This window comes from Phyllobates terribilis, unplaced genomic scaffold (genome assembly GCF_046119375.1).
Source record: "Phyllobates terribilis strain yellow unplaced genomic scaffold, ASM4611937v1 Scaffold_3__8_contigs__length_932513732, whole genome shotgun sequence".
Lineage (NCBI taxonomy): Eukaryota > Metazoa > Chordata > Amphibia > Anura > Dendrobatidae > Phyllobates > Phyllobates terribilis.
The window spans coordinates 304,830,969-304,853,769 of NW_027362763.1; the positions used below are offsets into that span (position 1 = coordinate 304,830,969).

Consider the following 22,801-nt stretch of genomic DNA (forward strand, 5'->3'; position numbering starts at 1 on the left):
TAACAGTGCCCCCTTTGTGCCTACACAGTACTAGTGACTAGTGTTGAGCCACCCCCGTAGTGTTCGAGTTCGGTTCGGTTCGTCGAACACCCGTGTGTTCGCCGAACTGTTCGTCGAACTGTTCGTCGAACACCTTCGAACACCGTTAAAACCAATGGCAGGCAAACAAAAACACATAGAAACACATAGAAAACACCTTCAAAGGTGTCCAAAAGCTGACAAACTGCTCAGAAGACATAACTAACACATGGAAAAGTGACAAGTACATATAGTGATGCGAAAATAAAAGAGGTGGAGGAGTAAAAGGAGGGGGAGACACAGATATAGGCATGTCATGCCCTTCTAAAATCCAAAAAGTGAGAAGCCGACACGGCCAGTCCGCTCCTGCCCGTGCCACCTCCGTGTCGCCGGGTTTGTGCCAGAGCCGCGGTGAACCCTGACGGCCAGCCCCCCTCTCCCAATACTGGTGCCTGTCCGCTGGTGGGTCGAGCGAGCCCCCCTGTGGTGGAGGCAGCTCTAAGCTTTTTAATTTAAATTGTCTCTCTAATTTGAATGAATACACTTTAAATCCATTTACAAGGATCTATTGGAGGGCAAGTCTCATGCCAGCAGCCGCGGTAATTCCAGCTCCAGTAGCGTCCACTAAAGCTGCTGCAGTTAAAAAGCTTTTATAAGGATCGAGCTCGGCTGTCCACCGCAAGGCATCCTACTGCCAGTACCAGCCCCTATGCCTTGGGGTGCCTCCTGATGCTCTTCACTAAGTATCCCATGGTCCCGAAGCATTTCCTTTGAAAAAATTAAGTGTCTAAACTACAGGTGGTGTAGCTTGCTTAACAGCCGGGATAATCCGCTGACTAGCAGACACTGCTACTAGGCACAAAGTATTTCCTGGGCTAGATGCAGTTAAAAAATTGTAATTAGATACTCTCGTTGGATGCTGAGAAAGCATTCCATAGAGTCTCCTGGCACGCCATATATGATTCTCTTAAAAAGCTTGGGGTAGGGGTCTAGGGGACCCTTTTATAGCCAAAATCATGGCCCTGTATCGCAATACGTCACCTAGGCTGAAGATAAATGGAACTGTAGCACCCTGAGGGCTCGGTTGCTACAGACGTATTGCACCTCACCCAGAGGTGTGATAACTCACTCTCAGGTAAGGATGGAGTGTGGATCAGGACCCGACACCTGCATGCATTACACCACATTGCCATGGGGCAGGGCGACCAATATGCCCCTGAGATGGGCACGACAGTCCCTGTCCCTGGCTGGAGTGGGGGGAGGGAACACTGAGGAAGGGGAACCCTGTAGTGCAGGAGCAGGGAGGAAGCAGTTCCTGGGTGCATTGAGAAGGGAGTATAAAAGGTGGGCACCATCTTAGTTCAGTGCAGAGAAGTCTGAGCAGAAGTGGCAGGGAGCAGGGGCTCTGCATGAGCTCTGCTCCGGAGGCGGGCCTAGTAACAGAGGCCCAGGCCTGGAAGAGGGAGAAGGAAGGAAGAGGAGCGGAGAAGGCTCCAGGAACGAGGAATGAAGGGATCCCAGGGGTGCGGACGGGCGAGTCGCCACCGCACGCCCGAATCCACCTGCGTGGAGGGGTCAGGCCAAAGGGGGAGACCGGTCCCCGAACTAGTGGAGGCAGGAAACGACCCTCAGCTAGAAACTGGAGGCTCTGACATTTTATGTGGCGCAGCTCCTCGCTACACCCGCTAGGAAGGCACCACATAGGGTCAGGGAAACTGGCGCCAAGTTTACCAAGAGGAGGCCCGAGGCAGCCGGACAGAAGTGTTGGTAAGAAAGGCCAGACAAAGGACACACAAAGGGGGTCCTGTGAAGTGCTCCAAAGTTATCTGGGAGTTGTCTGAGCCCCTCACCTGGTGAGCACAGTACGACGTGGGCAGCCGTTACCTGCAGACGTGGTCTGGATAATAAGAACTGTGAGTAAAGGCCCTGGACTGCATCACTGACTCCGTGTCATTACTGCTGCTGCCCTGCACCATCACCCCCATCCTCCGCATACACTGCCCTGAGGCTATACTCCTCCCGTGGGGAGTTATGCTACGCTCTGCTGCACCCACAACACCAGCCACAGCGGTCTGCCCTGTAGCGGCGGTTCACTCTGACCGCAATCCACGGGTGGCGTAGTCGGACATTTAAACATCAAAACCACATAAATAGTTCCGCCACTGGTTTGACCGCCCTGAGCCATGGAACCGGGTCGCCGCCACGAAGACTACAACCACCAGCATCCACCAAAAAGGGTCCGGCTCTGGGTGTCCCAAGGCCCAGGGGGTGCGTCAGAACATTTTCATCACCTTTCACAATCACCAATGGGACAAGGCAGGGATGTCCTCTGTCCCCTCTCTTATACATCCTAGTGACGGAGCACCTGCTCTCATCAATTCGCCATAACCCCAATATTAGGTGGGTTGAGGTGGGAGGCACCGAGTACAAGTGCTCTCTATTTGCTGATGATGTCCTAGTATATATCACTCAATCACATATATCCATCCCTGCTGTTATGGCTGAAATAGATCACTTTGTTACATGGTAAAATTTTAAAATCAATGCAGCGAAGTCTGAGGCCCTCGATGTCTCCCTCCCCAAATCTATATAGGATTCCATCCAGTCCAACTTTCCCTTTGCCTGGCCCTCACAGGGTATCAAATACTTAGGAATTCCTATTCATAGAGACCTCTCCCATCTATGTTATCTTAATTTTGGGCCCTTTATTGAACAATTCCATACAGACCACGGTTGGCAAGTTAGAACTGTAAGATTCACTACGTGAACCACTGGTGTTTTGTGGAAAAGCACATGTACACTGCGTTCCAAATTATTATGCAAAAAGTGTTTAGGAGTGATAAGGGAAGAATTTGTTTGTTTGTCAGTTAAACTCATTGATGGTGATGTGTGTCAGGGCTCTTTATATCACTGTAAGCAATTGCAGACACCTGTGCTAATTAGTTTGGCAGGTGTGTCCAATGAAAGGCAAGACTACTTAAGAAGGCTCTCTCACATTATTAAGCAGCCTACATTTTCTGCCAAAATGGGAAAGAAAAAGGATGTGTCGGCTGCTGAGAAGCAACAAATTGTGGAGTGTTTAGGTCAAGGCATGACTACAATCAACATTGTGCGATGATCAGGATGAAGTGTCTTGGCAATCAAGAAGTATGTAGCTGATTCACAGTACACACGTGTGCGTGCTGATAAGGGCAAATTGAGGACTCTTTCCTACAGGCAATTACGTCAGGTTAAAAAAGCAGCGGCAAGAAAGCCTTGTCATAGCAGCAGACAAGTTTTTGAAGCTGCTGGTGCCTCCAACGTCCCCCGAACAACAAGATGCAGGGTCCTTCAGAGGTTTGCAGCTGTGCATACGCCAACCTGTCGACCTCCTCTATCCACTTCACACAAGCAGAAATGGCTCCAGTGGGCCAAACATTACATGAAGACTGATTTCAAAACTGTTTTGTTCACGGATGAGTGCCGTGCAGCGCTCGATGGTCCAGATGGATGGAGTGGAGGATGGCTGGTTGATGGACACCCCACGCAAACACGGCTACAGCGCCAACAAGGAGGAGGTGGAGTAATGTTTTGGGCTGGAATCATGGGGAGAGAGATTGTCGGCCCCTTTAGGATCCCTGAAGGCGCTAAAGATGAACTCCATAATGTATGTGGATTTTCTCAAACAGCACTTCCTGCCATGGTTCAAGAAGAAGAACCGTGTATTTCACAGCAAGATCATTTTTCTGCATGATAATGCACCATCTCATGCTGCACATAAAACATCTGCATCTCTGGCTGATATGGGCATAAAAGGGGACAAACTTATGGTGTGACCCCCATGCTCCCCTGACCTCTACCCCATTCAGAACCGTTGGAGCATCATTAAAAGGAGTGTCTATGATGGCGGGAGGCAGTTCACATCTAAGCAACAGCTCTGGGAGGGTATTCTGTCCTCATGCAAAACAATTGAAGCAGAAACCATCCAAAACCTGACAAATTCAATGGACGAGAGAGTTCAGAAGCTCCTTTCGAACAAGGGGTCCTATGTGAAAATGTAACATCACCTACAATAAAGTTTTGAGTTGAAAACTGTTTGATTTCAGTTTCTAACAACCTGCTAATGCTTATAATTTCAAAAATGACCATTTTTTTGGTCTTTATTAAAATGAAAAGGTTGATCGAAAAGTTTGGGGGATCTAAGAGTGTGGCAACCCAGTAGTCATGATTACTTCGAATTCTGACAATATGAGGGTCATAGAATCATAGAATCATAGAATCATAGAATGGTAGAGTTGGAAGGGACCTCCTGGCTCATCTGGTCCAACCCCCTGCTCAAAGCAGGATTCACTAAATCATCTCAGACAGATGTCTGTCCAGCCTCTGTTTGAAGACGTCCATTGAAGGGGAACTCACCACCTCTCGTGGCAGCCTGTTCCACTCATTAATCACCCTAACTGTCAAAAAGTTTTTTCTAATATCTAATCTGTGTCTCCTCCCATTTAGTTTCATCCCATTGCTTCTAGTCTTTCCTTGTGCAAATGAGAATAAAGATGATCCTTCTACAATGTGACAGCCCTTGACATATTTGTAGACAGCTATTAAGTCTCCTCTCAGTCTTCTTTTTTGCAAGCTAAACATTCCCAAATCCTGCAACCGTTCCTCATAGGACATGATTTGCAGACCAGTCACCATTCTGGTCGCTCTTCTCTGAACTTGCTCCAGTTTGTCTATGTCTTTTTTAAAATGTGGTGCCCAAAACTGTACACAGTATTCCAGATGAGGTCTGACCAAAGAGGAGTAAAGACCAATAATGACTTCACGTGATCTAGACTGTATGCTTCTGTTAATACATCCCAGAATTGTATTTGCCTTTTTTGCTGCTGCATCACACTGTTGACTCATGTTCAGTCTATGATCTATTAGTATACCTAAGTCTTTTTCACATGTACTGTTGCTTAGCTCTATTCCTCCCATTCTGTATATGCTTTTTTCATTTTTATTGCCCAGATGTAGTACTTTGCATTTTTCCCTGTTAAAAACCATTCTGTTGGTTGCTGCCCACTGCTCCAGTTTATTTAGGTCTTTTTGAATCCTCTCTCTCTCTTCTCTAGTATTAGCTATCCCTCCTAGCTTTGTGTCATCAGCAAATTTAATCAGTTTACCCTCAATTCCTTCATCTAAATCATTGATAAAGATGTTGAACAATACAGGTCCCAGGACGGAGCCCTGTGGTACCCCACTTGAGACATTCATCCAGCTGGATGTGAAGCCATTTACAATCACCCTTTGAGTCCGATCACTAAGCCAGTTATGAATCCACCTAACAGTTGCCTGGTCCATTGCATACTTGGTCATTTTTTCAATAAGGATGGTGTGAGATACTTTGTCAAATGCTTTGCTGAAGTCAAGATATACTATATCTACAGCATTTCCCTGATCCACCCAGTCAGTGATTCTGTCATAGAAGGAAATTAAGTTAGTCTGACATGACTTGTTAGTTATAAACCCATGCTGACTCTGGTTAATCACTTCATTCTTATCCAGGTACTTACATACATGTTGTTTAATAATTTGTTCAAAGATCTTTCCTGGTATAGAAGTCAGACTCACCGGCCTATAGTTCCCTGGGTCCACCTTCTTCCCCTTTTTGAAGATAGGAACAACATTTGCTCTTCTCCAGTCTTCTGGGACTTCTCCTGTTCTCCAAGAATTTTCAAAGATTATGGAGAGTGGTTCTAAAATTTCTTCTACGATCTCCTTCAGTACTCTGGGGTGTAATTCATCTGGACCTGGAGACTTGAACTCATTTATGTTAGCTAAATATTCCCTCACAATCTTTCTGTTTACAGATAACTTGGATTCTTCTATTCCTTTAAAAGGACAGTGAAGATCAGTTGATGTTACATTTTCTTTCTGAGAGAAAACAGATGCAAAATAGGAATTAAAAAGTTTGGCCTTCTCAACATCCTCTCTTACCATTTCTCCATTTTCATCCTGTAAAAATCCTATAGCATCTTTGACTTTTCTTTTACTTTTGACATACCCCCAAAATCCTTTTTTATTGCTTTTGACATCTCTTGCAAGCCTTAATTCATTGTCAGCTTTAGCTAACCTGATACATGCCCTGCAGGATCTGCAGACTGCATTATAATCTTCTTTAGATATGCCTCCCTCTTTCCATTTAATAAACATTTCTTTCTTTCTTTTTAGCATGTGTTTAAGTTCTGTGTTCATCCATCCTGGTTTCCTTAAATGCTTCCCATTCTTCCTACTTTTCGGGATTGTTGACGATTGTGCTTTGAGAATCTCATTTTTAAAAATTTCCCATCCTTCCTGGACATTTTTGTCCTTAAGGACATCCAGCCATTGGATCCCTCCTATTCTCTTTCTGAGTCTCTTAAAATCTGCCTTTCTAAAATCTAACCTTGAAGTTTGAGTCTTCACATGTCTTCCTCCTCTAGTTATCCAAAATTCTATAATAGCATGATCGCTGCCTCCTAGGGTCCCAGCCACTTTTACCTCCTCAACCATTTCCTCCTTGTTTATAAGGATTAGATCCAAAGTAGCAGATCCCCTTGTTTTCTCCCCTACCTTTTGGAAGATAAAGTTGTCAGCATTGAGGATAAGAATTTGCTTGACCTGCTAGTTTTACTTGAGAGAGATTCCCAACAAATGTCTGGATAGTTGAAATCTCCCATGACCACTACGTCATATTTTTTTGAGAACTTGGTCATTTGATACATAAAGAGTTCATCCATATCTTCAGCTTGCCCAGGTGGCCTGTAGTAAATGCCTACAATGGTGTCCTTTCCGTTGTTCTCTCCTTGTATTCTTACCCAAACAGTTTCCACAGAACTCCCAGTCTCTGAAGCTTCAATCTCTGTGCAGATATACGCTTTTCTAACATACAATGCGACACCTCCTCCTCGTTTATCAAGTCTGTTTCTTGCAAATAAGTTGTATCCTTTTAGCCTTTTATTCCAATCATGTGTATCGTCCCACCAAGTTTCAGTGATTCCAATGACATCATATTTCTTTTCCTGTGTTAGTAGTTCTAATTCTCCTTGTTTGTTGCCCATGCTTTGTGCATTTGTATAAAAACATTTTAGTTTGTGATTGGTTTCTCTTCCTCCCATATTTTTATTATTTAAATTGTTTTGTCTTTGTTCTTCCTTTCCACTTCCAGTAGCAGAGATCTCAATAGTATTTGTCAGCTGTATGGCTTTTTCTGGCCTTTTGCTTCCCTTCCCACATTGTTCTAGTTTAAAGCTCTCCTGATGAGTGCAGCAAGGCAATTTCCAAATACATGTTTTCCAGTCTTCGTAAGGTCCACCCCATCTCTAGCAAGTAGTCCATCGTATAGGTAATTCATTCCGTGATCCAGAAATCCAAATCCTTGTTGACGGCACCATCGATGTAGCCAGTTGTTCACCTGTAGAATCTTATTCCACCTCATTGTTCCATGGCCATCCACTGGGAGGATGGATGAGAAGACCACCTGCGCTCCCAATTCTTTCACTTTCTTGCCCAAGTCTTCAAAGTCACTGCAGATGGTTTCCAGGTCCTTTCTTGCGGTGTCATTTGTCCCCACATGTATTAGCAGGAATGGGTAGTGATCTGTAGGTCTGAAGAGTCTTGATATCCTGTCAGACACATCTTTAATTTTTGCTCCTGGAAGACAGCACATTTCTCTTGAGTTTATGTCTGGTCTGCAGATAGCAGCCTCTGTTCCTCTTAACAGGGAATCCCCCATGACCACCACTCTCCGTTTTTTCTTCACAACATTCTTCTTTCTCCATCCAGGAGGATTCTGAGGGCTTACAAGGTTATTCATTGCTGGCAAAGTCTTATCTTGCTGTATTTCTTCATGGTTCTCCTGCGAGAGAGCCTGGTACTGGTTCCTGAGCAGTATAGGTGCTGACTGCCTCTCTATCCTCCTGCTTCTCTGGGTCACATGCTTCCATTCCTCTGTTTCCTCAGGTGCAGTTCGAATTTCTTCTCTTTCTGAATCATGAAGAGATAATTCTGCTCTGTCTAAGAACTCTTCACCGTCCTTAATGATTTTCAAGGTAGTTAACCTCTCTTCTAGATTTCGCAACTTTTCCTCCAACAGGGACACAAGCTTGCATTTCTGGCATGTGAAGTTTGGCTTTTCCACTGGCAAGTCTGTGAACATGTAGCAGGATATGCAGCTCACCAAATGGCTCCTGGACTCTTCCATGTTCTTACTGTTAATGTTCTGAAAACAGTGAAAAAAGCTTCAAAATGCGCGCGCCGGTAGGCGCGCGGTTTACCGATGTCCTCTTTTCAGCTCCAACAGCCAAAATCCAGTGTTCTTTGAGCTCACGGAGACTCTTCACTTACCCCAAAATGCAGTGGGAATATGCAAATTGTCTCCTCAGGACTCCTCCCCTGGTTTACCGATGTCCTCTTTTCAGCTCCAACAGCCAAAATCCAGTGTTCTTTGAGCTCACGGAGACTCTTCACTTACCCCAAAATGCAGTGGGAATATGCAAATTGTCTCCTCAGGACTCCTCCCCTGGTTTACCGATGTCCTCTTTTCAGCTCCAACAGCCAAAATCCAGTGTTCTTTGAGCTCACGGAGACTCTTCACTTACCCCAAAATGCAGTGGGAATATGCAAATTGTCTCCTCAGGACTCCTCCCCTGGTTTACCGATGTCCTCTTTTCAGCTCCAACAGCCAAAATCCAGTGTTCTTTGAGCTCACGGAGACTCTTCACTTACCCCAAAATGCAGTGGGAATATGCAAATTGTCTCCTCAGGATTCCTCCCCTGGTTTACCGATGTCCTCTTTTCAGCTCCAACAGCCAAAATCCAGTGTTCTTTGAGCTCACGGAGACTCTTCACTTACCCCAAAATGCAGTGGGAATATGCAAATTGTCTCCTCAGGACTCCTCCCCTGGTTTACCGATGTCCTCTTTTCAGCTCCAACAGCCAAAATCCAGTGTTCTTTGAGCTCACGGAGACTCTTCACTTACCCCAAAATGCAGTGGGAATATGCAAATTGTCTCCTCAGGACTCCTCCCCTGGTTTACCGATGTCCTCTTTTCAGCTCCAACAGCCAAAATCCAGTGTTCTTTGAGCTCACGGAGACTCTTCACTTACCCCAAAATGCAGTGGGAATATGCAAATTGTCTCCTCAGGACTCCTCCCCTGGTTTACCGATGTCCTCTTTTCAGCTCCAACAGCCAAAATCCAGTGTTCTTTGAGCTCACGGAGACTCTTCACTTACCCCAAAATGCAGTGGGAATATGCAAATTGTCTCCTCAGGACTCCTCCCCTGGTTTACCGATGTCCTCTTTTCAGCTCCAACAGCCAAAATCCAGTGTTCTTTGAGCTCACGGAGACTCTTCACTTACCCCAAAATGCAGTGGGAATATGCAAATTGTCTCCTCAGGACTCCTCCCCTGGTTTACCGATGTCCTCTTTTCAGCTCCAACAGCCAAAATCCAGTGTTCTTTGAGCTCACGGAGACTCTTCACTTACCCCAAAATGCAGTGGGAATATGCAAATTGTCTCCTCAGGACTCCTCCCCTGGTTTACCGATGTCCTCTTTTCAGCTCCAACAGCCAAAATCCAGTGTTCTTTGAGCTCACGGAGACTCTTCACTTACCCCAAAATGCAGTGGGAATATGCAAATTGTCTCCTCAGGACTCCTCCCCTGGTTTACCGATGTCCTCTTTTCAGCTCCAACAGCCAAAATCCAGTGTTCTTTGAGCTCACGGAGACTCTTCACTTACCCCAAAATGCAGTGGGAATATGCAAATTGTCTCCTCAGGACTCCTCCCCTGGTTTACTGATGTCCTCTTTTCAGCTCCAACAGCCAAAATCCAGTGTTCTTTGAGCTCACGGAGACTCTTCACTTACCCCAAAATGCAGTGGGAATATGCAAATTGTCTCCTCAGGACTCCTCCCCTGGTTTACCAATGTCCTCTTTTCAGCTCCAACAGCCAAAATCCAGTGTTCTTTGAGCTCACGGAGACTCTTCACTTACCCCAAAATGCAGTGGGAATATGCAAATTGTCTCCTCAGGACTCCTCCCCTGGTTTACCGATGTCCTCTTTTCAGCTCCAACAGCCAAAATCCAGTGTTCTTTGAGCTCACGGAGACTCTTCACTTATCCCAAAATGCAGTGGGAATATGCAAATTGTCTCCTCAGGACTCCTCCCCTGGTTTACCGATGTCCTCTTTTCAGCTCCAACAGCCAAAATCCAGTGTTCTTTGAGCTCACGGAGACTCTTCACTTACCCCAAAATGCAGTGGGAATATGCAAATTGTCTCCTCAGGACTCCTCCCCTGGTTTACCGATGTCCTCTTTGCAGGTAGTGCAGCAAGAAGGCACTTATGTGTCTTGCGCATCTCGGAGCCCCAAAATTATTTTCCGGGCTAGATGCAGCTAAAAATTATTTTTAATTTTAAATCTGGTGGAGCTTATTATAGATGGCCTAATAGGATCAGTGCTGCACACTGCTACAAAGCCCAAATTATTTTCCAGTCAAGATACAGATAAACATGATTAGTAATTTGAAAGCTTAAAACGGTTGGTAGGGTGATTTTAACCAATCATCAAGCTTTTACTCTCCCCAGGATGACACAGGGGTAGAAAAGTCGTTTCGGATCCATGATTTGTTCATCTTTATGAACGTGAGTCTGTCTACATTATCAGTGGAGAGCCGCGTGCGCTTATCTGTCAGCACACCACCAGCAGCACTGAACACACGTTCAGACAGAACGCTGGCTGCGGGGCATGACAAGATCTCCAAGGCGTAAGTGGCTAGCTCCGGCCATTTATCCAGATTGGAAGCCCAAAAAGAGCAAGGGTCCAGTGACACAGTCGTGGCTTCAATGTTTACTTGGAGATACTCCTGTACCATCGTCTCTAGGCGTTGACTATGTGTCAGACTTCTTGTCTCCTGTGGCCTTGCAAAGGATGGGCTAAAAAAGTGGTGAAATGATTCCGCAAAATTGATGTTACCAGCAGATACTGTGGTTCTGTTACGGTTTGAGTGCTGAACACTTGACGGTCCCACGGTTGGCAAGTTGGAACTGTGAGATTCACTACGTGCACCACTGGTATTTTGTGGAAAAGCACATGTAAGATTCTGCAACAGTCTCTGCTGATACTCCTGCATGCGTGCATCCCTTTCTATGGCAGGAATAATTTCTGCAAATTTACTTTTGTACCGGGGATCTAACAGTGTGGCAACCCAGTAGTCAGGATTATTTCTAATTCTCACAATTCGAGGGTCATGTTGCAGGTAGTGCAGCAAGAAGGCACTCATGTGTGTTGCGCATCCAGGAGCACCAAGTCCCTGTTGTGTTGGTGGCGAGGTAACAATCATGCTTCCTTCCTCTGTCCTCTCCCCCCAACCTCGCACAACAGAAATGTGATCAAGGTCTCCCTCATCTGATGAGTCTTCCATCAGTTCGTCCTCCACTTCTTCCTGGGCTCCTGCACCTTCCTCACTAGTTTGGCTGCTACCATGCGCCCTGGTAAAACCATCTCCCCCACCCTCACATGCCTGCCGCCTTGGTGCTGCCGACCGTCTGGACCTTGCAGATGTTAGCCCTTCCGCATACAACTCCTCCTCCTCTACTTCCTCCACCTCCTCTTGTGCCACCACCTGACTCCGAATTCTGTTTAACATGTGCTCCAGCATGTAAATCACCGGAATAGTCATGCTGATAATGGCATCGTCAGCACTAAACATCTTCGTCGCCATTTCAAAACTGTGCAGAAGGGTGCATAGGTCCCTGATCTGAGACCACTCCTCCAGCGTGATTTGCCCCACCTCTGAATCTCGTTGGCCCAGGCTATACGTCAGAACGTATTGCACCAGGGCTTGTCGGTGCTGCCACAGTCGCTGCAACATGTGCAGAGTTGAATTCCACCGGGTAGGCACATCGCATTTTAGCCGGTGAAGTGGCAGGCCCAACGACTTCTGTAGAGATGTAAGTCGCTGAGCTGCGGGATGCGAACGGCGGAAGTGAGCACACAGCGACCGTGCCCTCTGCAGAAGGCCATTTAGTCTGGGATAGTGGGCTAAAAATTGCTGGACAACCAGGTTCAACACGTGAGCCATACAAGGCACGTGTGTGACATTGCCCCGGCGAAGGGCCGCACCCAGGTTTGCAGCACTGTCGCACACGGCCTTCCCTGGTTTCAGGTCCAGTGGAGACAACCATTCATGAAATTGGTTCTCCAGAGCTGACCACAACTCCTCAGCTGTGTGACTCACATTTCCCAGACATTTCAAAGTAAAAACCGCCTGATGACGTTGAGCCCTACTGCCAGCATAGTAAGGAGGTGTGCAGGATCCCTTCTGCGCAGTTAGAAAGCTTGTGGCATGACCAGACAGGCTTTGGGTGCAGGTGAAAGACCGAGAGGAGGTTGAGGAGGCAGAAGCAGTGGAGGAACTTTGACATAAAGAGGATTGACGCACAACTCGTGGGGACGGCAAGACTTGGACAGCAGCCCCTTGTCCTGCTGTCACCATAGTTACCCAGTGCCCAGTCAGCGACATGTAACGCCCCTGTCCATGCCTACTCGTCCAAGTGTCTGTGGTGAAATGCACCCTGTCACACACAGAGTTTCTCAAAGAAGCGGTGATGTTGTGTGCGACATGCTGGTGGAGCGCAGGCACACCTTTCTTTGAGAAGTAGTGCCGACTGGGCATCTGGTACTGGGGCACTGCGACGGACATAAGGTCTCGAAAATCCTCTGTGTCCACCAGGCGGAATGGCAGAATTTCTGTAGCCAAGAGCTTGCAGATGGTGAAATTCAACCTCTTAGCTTTCTCATGGCTAGGAGGAAATGGTCTTTTACTTGTCCACATCTGAGGGACCGAGGGCTGGCTATTGTGCTTAGACGGGGTTGATAAGGGTGTCCCCGGCAAACTGCCGGTCTGTGAGGAAGATGCAGGCGGACATGTTAGGTTGCCTTGATCCAAAGGTGGTGCTATCGATGTCGGACAGCGCTCAACACCAGCTGGTGTTACCACCTCCAAAGAAAATGATGACCTGCCAATCACGCTGGCTGTTGCGGGTAAAGAGGTGGCAGGTCTGCGCCCCAAAACAGGTGTGACTGCTGTCCCCCCAGTCACAGAGGATGAAGAGGCCGCGGATGCACAAGATATGGCAGACGGTGGTTGGCCCGGCCGGCTAGGCCGCATTGTAGCACACTGAGCTTCCCACTGCAACTTATGCTTCATGTCCATGTGCCGGTTCATGCATGAAGTACTCAAACTATGTATTTTTTGGCCTCTACTTAGCTTTTGCTGACAAATGTTACAGATAACACGAGTTGGGTCATCTTTATCGATCTGAAAAAATGCCCAGGCTATGCAAGGCTTAGCACCCATGCGACCTGAAGAGCCACCACGACTTGTGGTGAGAGGCAGAGTTGTGTTGGAGGATGCAGTTGTTGACGTGCTTCCAGTACTACGTCTCTGTCCAGGAAGGCGCAACCTGACCTCGTCGTCACTAGCATCTTCATCCACCTCCTCTGCTGACCTCATCTCTTGGTTGACTGTGGGTTGACAGTAAGTGGGATCTCCAACCTCATCATCATCACCCTGTGTGTTATCACACCCGTCGTCCTCAGAGCCAACCTGTTCCTGCCCTGACAAAAAACTAAAGTTGTCGCTCCAATCAGGTATTTGAGTCTTATCATCGTCTTCCTCATTGTCTCCACCAACAGGAGTTACAGTTTGGGAATGAGGGTCTACATTATGGTCAGAACCTTCTGCGTCTGGTCCTGGATCCGACTCATAAAGATTCTGGGCATCAGTGCAGATCATTTCCTCGTCTGGATTCACAGAAGCGCTGGAGTCGACCTCTGATTCCCAGGCTATAGTATGAGTAAACAGCTCTGCAGACTCAACCATCTGTTCTACCTCATACTCAGACGGGCAGCTGGAGATTTGGGAGCTGTGAGGAAGCAAGTGCGATTTGGGTGACACCTTTGAGGACTGGAGTATTTGTGATGTTGAAGTTGATGTGGAGGAGAGCCCACTTAAAGGAGCACTTGATATCCGTTGAAGCACCTGCTGTTTTTGTGCCTCATCTGGAATTTGTAGTGATTGGCGTGGCCGTAAGAAAGGGATCTTATCACATTGTCCGCTAAAAGAAGTAGACATTTTAGTTTGGCTGGAAGATGGTCTTTCTTCTGCAGATGTTACTGTTGCTTTAACACCTACCCCACGGACACAACCTTTTTTCCCCTTCCCAACACGCCTATTCCCCTTTCCACCAGCAGCAGGCCTTTTTCCACTCATTTTGGTGGTTAACTAATTCACAACTCTGGAGTTGTTTGCACAAAAAAACAATGGATGGTAACCGAGCAGAGCTGAGTGGCCAAACTGTGGTTTTAGGCCAAAACTATTGGCTGGGTTAGATGCAGAAAAAAATTATATTCAATTTGCAACCTGATGTAGGTCAGTATAGATGGACTAATACAACAAGTCCCACACACAGCTAGAAGCCCAATATTTTTTCAGAGGTAGATGCAGAAAAAAATATATTCAGTTTGCAACCTGATGGAGGTCAGTATAGATGGATTAATAGAACAAGTCCCACACACAGCTACAAGCCCAATATTTTTTCAGAGGTAGATGCAGAAAAAAATATATTCAGTTTGCAACCTGATGGAGGTCAGTATAGATGGACTAATACAACAAGTCCCACACACAGCTAGAAGCCCAATATTTTTTCAGAGGTAGATGCAGAAAAAATATATTCAGTTTGCAACCTGATGGAGGTCAGTATAGATGGACTAATACAACAAGTCCCACACACAGCTAGAAGCCCAAATATTTTTTCAGAGGTACTGTAGATGCAGATAAAAATTATTTTGAATTTGCAACCTGATGGAGGTCAGTATAGATGGACTAATAGAGAAAGTCCGACACACTGCTAGAAGGCCAAATATTTTTTCAGAGCTAGATGCAGAAAAAAATTATATTCAGTTTGCAACCTGATGGAGGTCTGTATAGATGGATTAATAGAACAAGACCCACACACAGCTAGAAGCCCAATATTTTTTCAGAGGTAGATGCAGAAAAAAATATATTCAGTTTGCAACCTGATGGAGGTCAGTATAGATGGACTAATACAACAAGTCCCACACACAGCTAGAAGCCCAAATATTTTTTCAGAGGTACTGTAGATGCAGATAAAAATTATTTTGAATTTGCAACCTGATGGAGGTCAGTATAGATGGACTAATAGAGAAAGTCCGACACACTGCTAGAAGGCCAAATATTTTTTCAGAGGTACTGTAGATGCAGATAAAAATTATTTTTAATTTGCAACCTGATGGAGGTCAGTATAGATGGACTAATAGAGAAAGTCCGACACACTACTAGAAGGCCAAATATTTTTTCAGAGCTAGATGCAGAAAAAAATTATATTCAGTTTGCAACCTGATGGAGGTCAGTATAGATGGACTAATACAACAAGTCCCACACACAGCTAGAAGCCCAATATTTTTTCAGAGGTAGATGCAGAAAAAAATATATTCAGTTTGCAACCTGATGGAGGTCAGTATAGATGGACTAATACAACAAGTCCCACACACAGCTAGAAGCCCAATATTTTTTCAGAGGTAGATGCAGAAAAAAATATATTCAGTTTGCAACCTGATGGAGGTCAGTATAGATGGACTAATACAACAAGTCCCACACACAGCTAGAAGCCCAAATATTTTTTCAGAGGTACTGTAGATGCAGATAAAAATTATTTTGAATTTGCAACCTGATGGAGGTCAGTATAGATGGACTAATAGAGAAAGTCCGACACACTGCTAGAAGGCCAAATATTTTTTCAGAGCTAGATGCAGAAAAAAATTATATTCAGTTTGCAACCTGATGGAGGTCTGTATAGATGGATTAATAGAACAAGACCCACACACAGCTAGAAGCCCAATATTTTTTCAGAGGTAGATGCAGAAAAAAATATATTCAGTTTGCAACCTGATGGAGGTCAGTATAGATGGACTAATACAACAAGTCCCACACACAGCTAGAAGCCCAAATATTTTTTCAGAGGTACTGTAGATGCAGATAAAAATTATTTTGAATTTGCAACCTGATGGAGGTCAGTATAGATGGACTAATAGAGAAAGTCTGACACACTGCTAGAAGGCCAAATATTTTTTCAGAGGTACTGTAGATGCAGATAAAAATTATTTTTAATTTGCAACCTGATGGAGGTCAGTATAGATGGACTAATAGAGAAAGTCCGACACACTACTAGAAGGCCAAATATTTTTTCAGAGCTAGATGCAGAAAAAAATTATATTCAGTTTGCAACCTGATGGAGGTCAGTATAGATGGACTAATACAACAAGTCCCACACACAGCTAGAAGCCCAATATTTTTTCAGAGGTAGATGCAGAAAAAAATATATTCAGTTTGCAACCTGATGGAGGTCAGTATAGATGGACTAATACAACAAGTCCCACACACAGCTAGAAGCCCAATATTTTTTCAGAGGTAGATGCAGAAAAAAATATATTCAGTTTGCAACCTGATGGAGGTCAGTATAGATGGACTAATACAACAAGTCCCACACACAGCTAGAAGCCCAAATATTTTTTCAGAGGTACTGTAGATGGAGATAAAAATTATTTTGAATTTGCAACCTGATGGAGGTCTGTATAGATGGATTAATAGAACAAGTCCCACACACAGCTAGAAGGCCAAATATTTTTTCAGAGCTAGATGCAGAAAAAAATTAGATTCAGTTTGCAACCTGATGGAGGTCAGTATAGATGGACTAATAGAATGATGCGATGCCCAAAAGATTTTACTTCACTAGGTGCAGTAAAAAAATTGGTATTCTATACACAGGTGGTATATCTTGCAACACAGATAGGCTACTCCACTGACTAACACACTCTGCAATAGGCCAAAAAGGATTAGCTTTGCTATATTCAGCCAAATGCTGTGAAAAAAACTTGCACAGCACTGGCACAGACCTGCCTGGCAAAAACTGATAGGAACTGATGTAACCTAGTCCTGAAAAGGACTCCAATTACAATTAGTCTTTACTCCCACAACCTATCTATTTAAGAGCACAGACCTCCCTGATAAAAGTCGTAGGAAATGCTGTAACCTAGTCCTTAAAAGGACTGCAATCACAACTATTCCCTACTCCCAAGCTATCTGTATATTTGTGCGAAAATTGGCTTGAAATTAACAAGGTATAGCGCACACAGCAACAGCGGTGCCGTCTAACACGCAGCTGCAGCAGTGAGAAAATGGTGGCGACGGGGAAAATGGCTTGGTCTTATAGGGCAAGGACATGTGACATACACTGCCAATGACACATGCCCTTGCTTGTGTGAAAAAAAGCACTTCGCTCCGTGTGTGCGCTGCTGATAGGCTGACAGATTGCACCTCCCCACTGTAAATGCGGGAAAGAGAAAAAAAAATGGAGATCTTCATTGTTCCTGCAGAGATCCATCCCCTGCCCCTCCCCCCACCCCGCTGTACACTCAAACTGCGTATTAACATTAATTTTCATCATTACTGAGAAAAAATCCAGTTATGATTTTGGTGCACGAACAGTTATCGAACATAACCTCGAACAGCCGAATTTTTCTCAAATTGTTCGTGTTCGCCGAACGGCTCGAACACCGCCCAAAACAGCTCGAATTTGAGATTGGCGAACAGTTCGAGTAGAACAACGCTCATCTCTACTAGTGACCCCTTTTATGCCTAACAAAATAATAGTGTGCTCACACAGTAATAAACCTTCATTATGCCATCTTCACAATAAAGTTCCCTACTTTGTGCTTCATCACAGTAATGATACTCCCCTTATGATGCCCCTTTTGTAAACATTTTGTTTGCGTCTCCACAATGTGATGGTGCCCTTATTGTGCCTCCCAAAGTTATAACATCGCTTTTATGTCTTTAAATATTATTGCCCCTCACAGTAACTATTTTTTACTTTCTGTCTCCTCTTTTCCTCTTTTGTTCCCCCATACAGTAATACATTCCATTTTGCTGCCCACTTAATCATCCTTTGTGCCCCCTAAATGAATTACCCCACCTTGTATCTTATGTACCTGACAAGATATTAATGTTACCAATGTGCCCCCAACATGTAATAATATTGTTTTGTGCCTTTACAGAGTAATATTCCGTTTGCTCTTTACTTGATAAAGCCCCTATACAGACCTAAATTCTCCTTTTTAGTGCCTTGTGTTCCACACACAATAACAATGCCCACCTTGTGGCTACAAAACTAATTAGCATTAATATTCATCTTACCTACTTCCCAATTTAAGCGACAGATGTCCTAGTGCTGGCAACGAGACGACATCACTGCATCGTACCACCTATGGCAGTCTGTGCACAGCAGCAGCGTTCTGTGGGTCACAAACCTAAAGCGGAATATAGACTATTAGTTAGGGTTCGGTGCAGACTGACATGTTTTCTCTCATCCAAGATAATCAGCTCGATTATGCACATCACACTCTGATAAAACTCTGATCAGACTGTGATCAAACTGTGATCTGATTCCCTTGGATGAGAAGATGGAGAAAAAAAAATTCTCCATCTTCTCCATTCTGTTATTGCGCTGAAATCAGTCTGCACTCCGATGTCATCCGAGTGCAGTCTGATGATTTCCATGCACTCATCGACTTGCAGTCATTTTTTCCTTGGAAGCCTCTGTCCAAGGAACAAAATCAGACTTGGGTAGCCGCATAGACTAATATTGGTCCCAATGTGATCCAATGTTTTGTTGGACTCGGACCGATAATACGGTCGTCTGAAAGAGCCCTTAATGGGGAGAATTTATCTAGACTAGCGTTTCACAGGAAATCCTTTGATGAGCCTATTCTCGTATCCTAGGAAATTGCATTTCTAACGATTCCCTAATAAACTGCTGAATCACTCCCTTCACAAGATGGAGCAATTTGGTTAATGGGTATATATTGAAGATTGTTCATAATGTCATTGCCTGATATATTAAAGTAGCTTCAAAGGTCAAACACCACTTTATATAAGTCTGAGACATTTGAAAAAGGGAAAACATTATAAGTGTTGCCGTTTTAAGCAATTCTGACTTAAAAACGAATCAAGAGAATTCAGATGCGGTAAAGACGGAATAGAAATAGAAATGACACAGCTTCTTCTTATAGCAAGTGAGCTGGCAATGAAGTGGTTAAAAGCGGGAAAGCAATAAAGGGAAGAGGAAACAAACCTTGGAACGGATCCTGTTTGCATCACTGGACATTAGGCATCATGGAACAGGAGCACCTGGCCACGTTGCTAAGATCCTCCAGAGCGGTGTCAGGGGGGAGAGTTACTGTACTTAAGCCAGGGGTGAGATTTAACTACAGGTTTGGATCAAAGTAGCATGAATCCAGCATGGAATAATAGAATGATATTGGATACATTTCTGCTCAGAAAAAGAAAAGATTTAGAAGAAACATGGGCGGATTAAATAAAGCACAAAACTGTAGCATCCAAAACTACAATTTATTAAACGCCTAGAGGATTATGACTTTACGGCTACTAGGTCACCGTTGTCTCCTCATTTTCCACAGCAAAATCTACCACGGCAGGAATAACTGGTGCTTTATCTCCCACTGCTGGAAGTGGACACGTGAGAATCAAAGTCTGAGATAGCGCTGTCAATTAAAAGTGCAGGGCGACAGGAGACGCTCTATTATTTTATGTATGAGTTTACACAATCAGCCTATCTATCTCTTAATGTGAAAATCATCGGATGGGTAGCTAGCAAGAATAAAAGTTGCCCTAAAAAGCGTTGAGGCAATGGGCACTGATTTTCATCACGTTTTTCAAATGAGTGACTCAAAATATCCTTCTCCCAGGTCTCTGCATCATTCCACCAAGTCCACCACTGTCAGGAAAGGCAAAGTTGGACAACACTCTAAGATGTTTATTTGGACCAGTGGCCGGTCCTCGTCATCATACAGACCAGATGAAAGAAGGTAAGACTCATGTACTTTACTGTCGTCAGAGACTTGTGATTATGATTATTTAAAAAAAAATAATACTGGATAAAAACTAAGTTCTAGCATAGCCTGTACTTCTGATTATGTCCCACTTATTTATGGGAAATGTGTGCATTATTATCAAAATAGAATTTATTTTTGTACTGTTATAGTGTGCGTCTATCTTGTGATATGTATGTATGTGCTTTCATAACTTAAGAAATAACTGATTAAAAGAGTTAGATCAATAAAAATATTGAAGGCATATTGCATTAGATTGGTGGGGTCGCAATAATTTGATTCACGAAGATCGCTAGAATGAAGTGACTAGGAAAGCACTGTGCCATTATGTCTCATAACTTGTCTGTTGTGCTTAAAAAAAACGTTTCGTTTCCGTGTCATTGCAACATGTGATGTTTATTACAATACAGTATATATTAACCTGTAAAAATGAGCAGGACACTGGGCCAGTGGCCACATCAGTAGTTTATGGCCGCCGGACGGAAGACTATGAATCGCCTGCTATCTGCTGCCATTCCATCTTCTCATAAGTAGGCCTACCATGCAGGAATGACAAATTGATTTGTTATTTTTTCTGAGTAGCTTATGAAAAAATTACAGACAGCCAACATTTTTTACTGACACATTGGAAAACAATAATAAATCATTAAGATTTTAAGTGATGTGTAAAATTATGATAATTATGATTATATAAATATGAAGTTTCCCCAACTCAAAGAAAAATCATGTATACAATTTTTTTTAAGGACAGAGGAAAAAGTGCCCTACTTTTACTGATCATCCTGGAATTTCTGAATGGTTGGCAACCTTGCTAGCACATTGCAATGCATTTGTCATGCTACGACAATGGCTTTGCGCTTGGCGTACAAATCAGAATCAGGTAGAAGGTGGTTCGCCGGGGTCCTGTCCGGTATCCGCAGACTACTGACATGGCCATTAGACCCTGTAAATTTATTCACTCATCTACTGTATATTAACTTGTACAAATTACTTTCATCTGCCTTGTTTCTATTACTGTATGCAGTTTCTATAAGACTGTATGCATCATTGCCATGCACTTCACTAATAAAATTAAATGGATATTCAACTCCTCTCACTTCCACATTGGGAGCTGAGAGGCGCAGCTAAAGTCAGGTAAAGACACTTTGCAGGTATCGTACATGCACTGCTGGTACTGTGCACCTATCCAATCTGCACGCTGTTTATTAAAGGGGTTGTCCACTACTAGGACAACCCCTTCTTGAGTTAAATATTTGGCCCCGATAAAAGAAAAAATCTTATACTCACCTCCCATGCCAGCGTTGCTCCAGTGGTGTAGGCATTCATCTTTCCGGGGCTCTCTTGCGGTTGTTGTGACACATGAGCCCCGCACTCAATCAGCGCTGGCGTCACTGTCCCCACCTTCGCATGAATTGAACATGAAGAGGAAGTCCGGGCTGCAGCTGATCTCTGACTTCCTTCTCTGACTTCCTCTTCATATATACGCAAACACATGTACAGGTGCATCTCGCTAAATTAGAATATCATCAAAAAGTTGATTTATTTTAATTTTTCAATTCAAAAAGTGAAACTCATATTATATAAAGTCGTTACACAGTGATCTATTTCAAGTGTTTATTTCTGTTAATGTTGATGATTATGGCTTATAGCCAATGAAAACACAAAAGTCATTATCTCAGTAAATTAAAATAATTAACAAAAAACACCTGCAAAGGCTTCCTAAGCATTTAAAAAGGTCCCTTAGTCTGTTTCAGTAGGCTCCACAATCATGGGGAAGACTGCTGACTTGACAGATGTCCAGAAGGCAGTCATTGAATGGTCACAGAGTTCCAATTTTCATTTGGAAATCAAGGTCTCAGGCTAAGTGCCCACGATGCAGAAATGCTGCATATTTTTTACGCTTCTTCCTGGCAGGAAAAACGCATGCGGATTTTACGTGCGTTTTTCCCGCCAGGTAGAAGCGTTTGTGAAGCGTCTTTGCATGCATTTCTGCATGCGGGTTATCAAGCGCTTTTCCAAGCGATTTTAGCATCACTTGGAAAAGTGCTTGACAACTTGTTCACACTATATAAATCCATGCAACCGGCATGGATTTATAGTAGTGTGACCAAGTTAGTTAAAATAAAGAATAAGAATGGTGAAAAATAAAAAAAATAAAGTTTATACTCACCTTCTGATGTCTTCCCTGTGTTTTGTCTGCTCCGTCCGGTGTCTTGCACTGCTTGCGGGGGTGTGAAGGACCTGCGGTGACGTCATTGAGCCATGTGATGGGTCACATGACTCAGTGACGTCATGGCAGGTCCTTCACATCAACGCAAACATTGCAAGACACCGGACGGAGCAGACAAAACACCGGGAAGACATCGGAAGGTGAGTATAAACTTTATTTTTTATTTTAAATTCTTTTTTTATAGTTTTCTATGGTACCCAGGTCTGGATGAGAGTCTCCTCTCCTCCAGACTTGGGTACCATCCGCACATTGAACCGTGTGATATCCACATGTGCAAATGCAGTGATGCGGATGTCACGCGGTCCAATGCAAGTCAATGGCGGCGATTACGCTGCGTGTCCGCAAAATTAATGGACATGAAGCGGATTTTTGAGCGCGGCATAAACGCTGCGGAAAAATCCGCAACATGGGCATTGAAAGTGCGGCTTGTCATTGGGGACCATGGGGGGCGGATTACCAAGCGTTTCCCAAGCGTTTATGCTGCGGAAATTCCGCAGCATAAACGCTTGTAAAATGCTACGTGGGCACCCAGCCTCAGAGTCTGGAGGAAGAGTGGA

At 44.3% G+C, this 22,801-nt stretch overlaps 1 protein-coding gene across 3 annotated transcripts in view; it reads left to right on the forward strand.

Moving 5' to 3' along the window:
* Positions 1 to 22,801, forward strand: part of KCNMB2 (potassium calcium-activated channel subfamily M regulatory beta subunit 2) — a 1,341,694-nt gene that overhangs the window by 1,096,377 nt on the left and 222,516 nt on the right. For 2 of the 3 annotated variants that reach the window (XM_073674936.1, XM_073674935.1), the window contains one exon: positions 19,871 to 19,990. In XM_073674936.1, the coding sequence (XP_073531037.1) occupies positions 19,935 to 19,990 (56 nt within the window). In that variant the 5' untranslated portion in view covers positions 19,871 to 19,934. Of the gene's footprint in view, positions 1 to 19,740; positions 19,991 to 22,801 lie in introns of those variants that run through there. The other variant, XM_073674934.1, reaches the window with a different exon arrangement.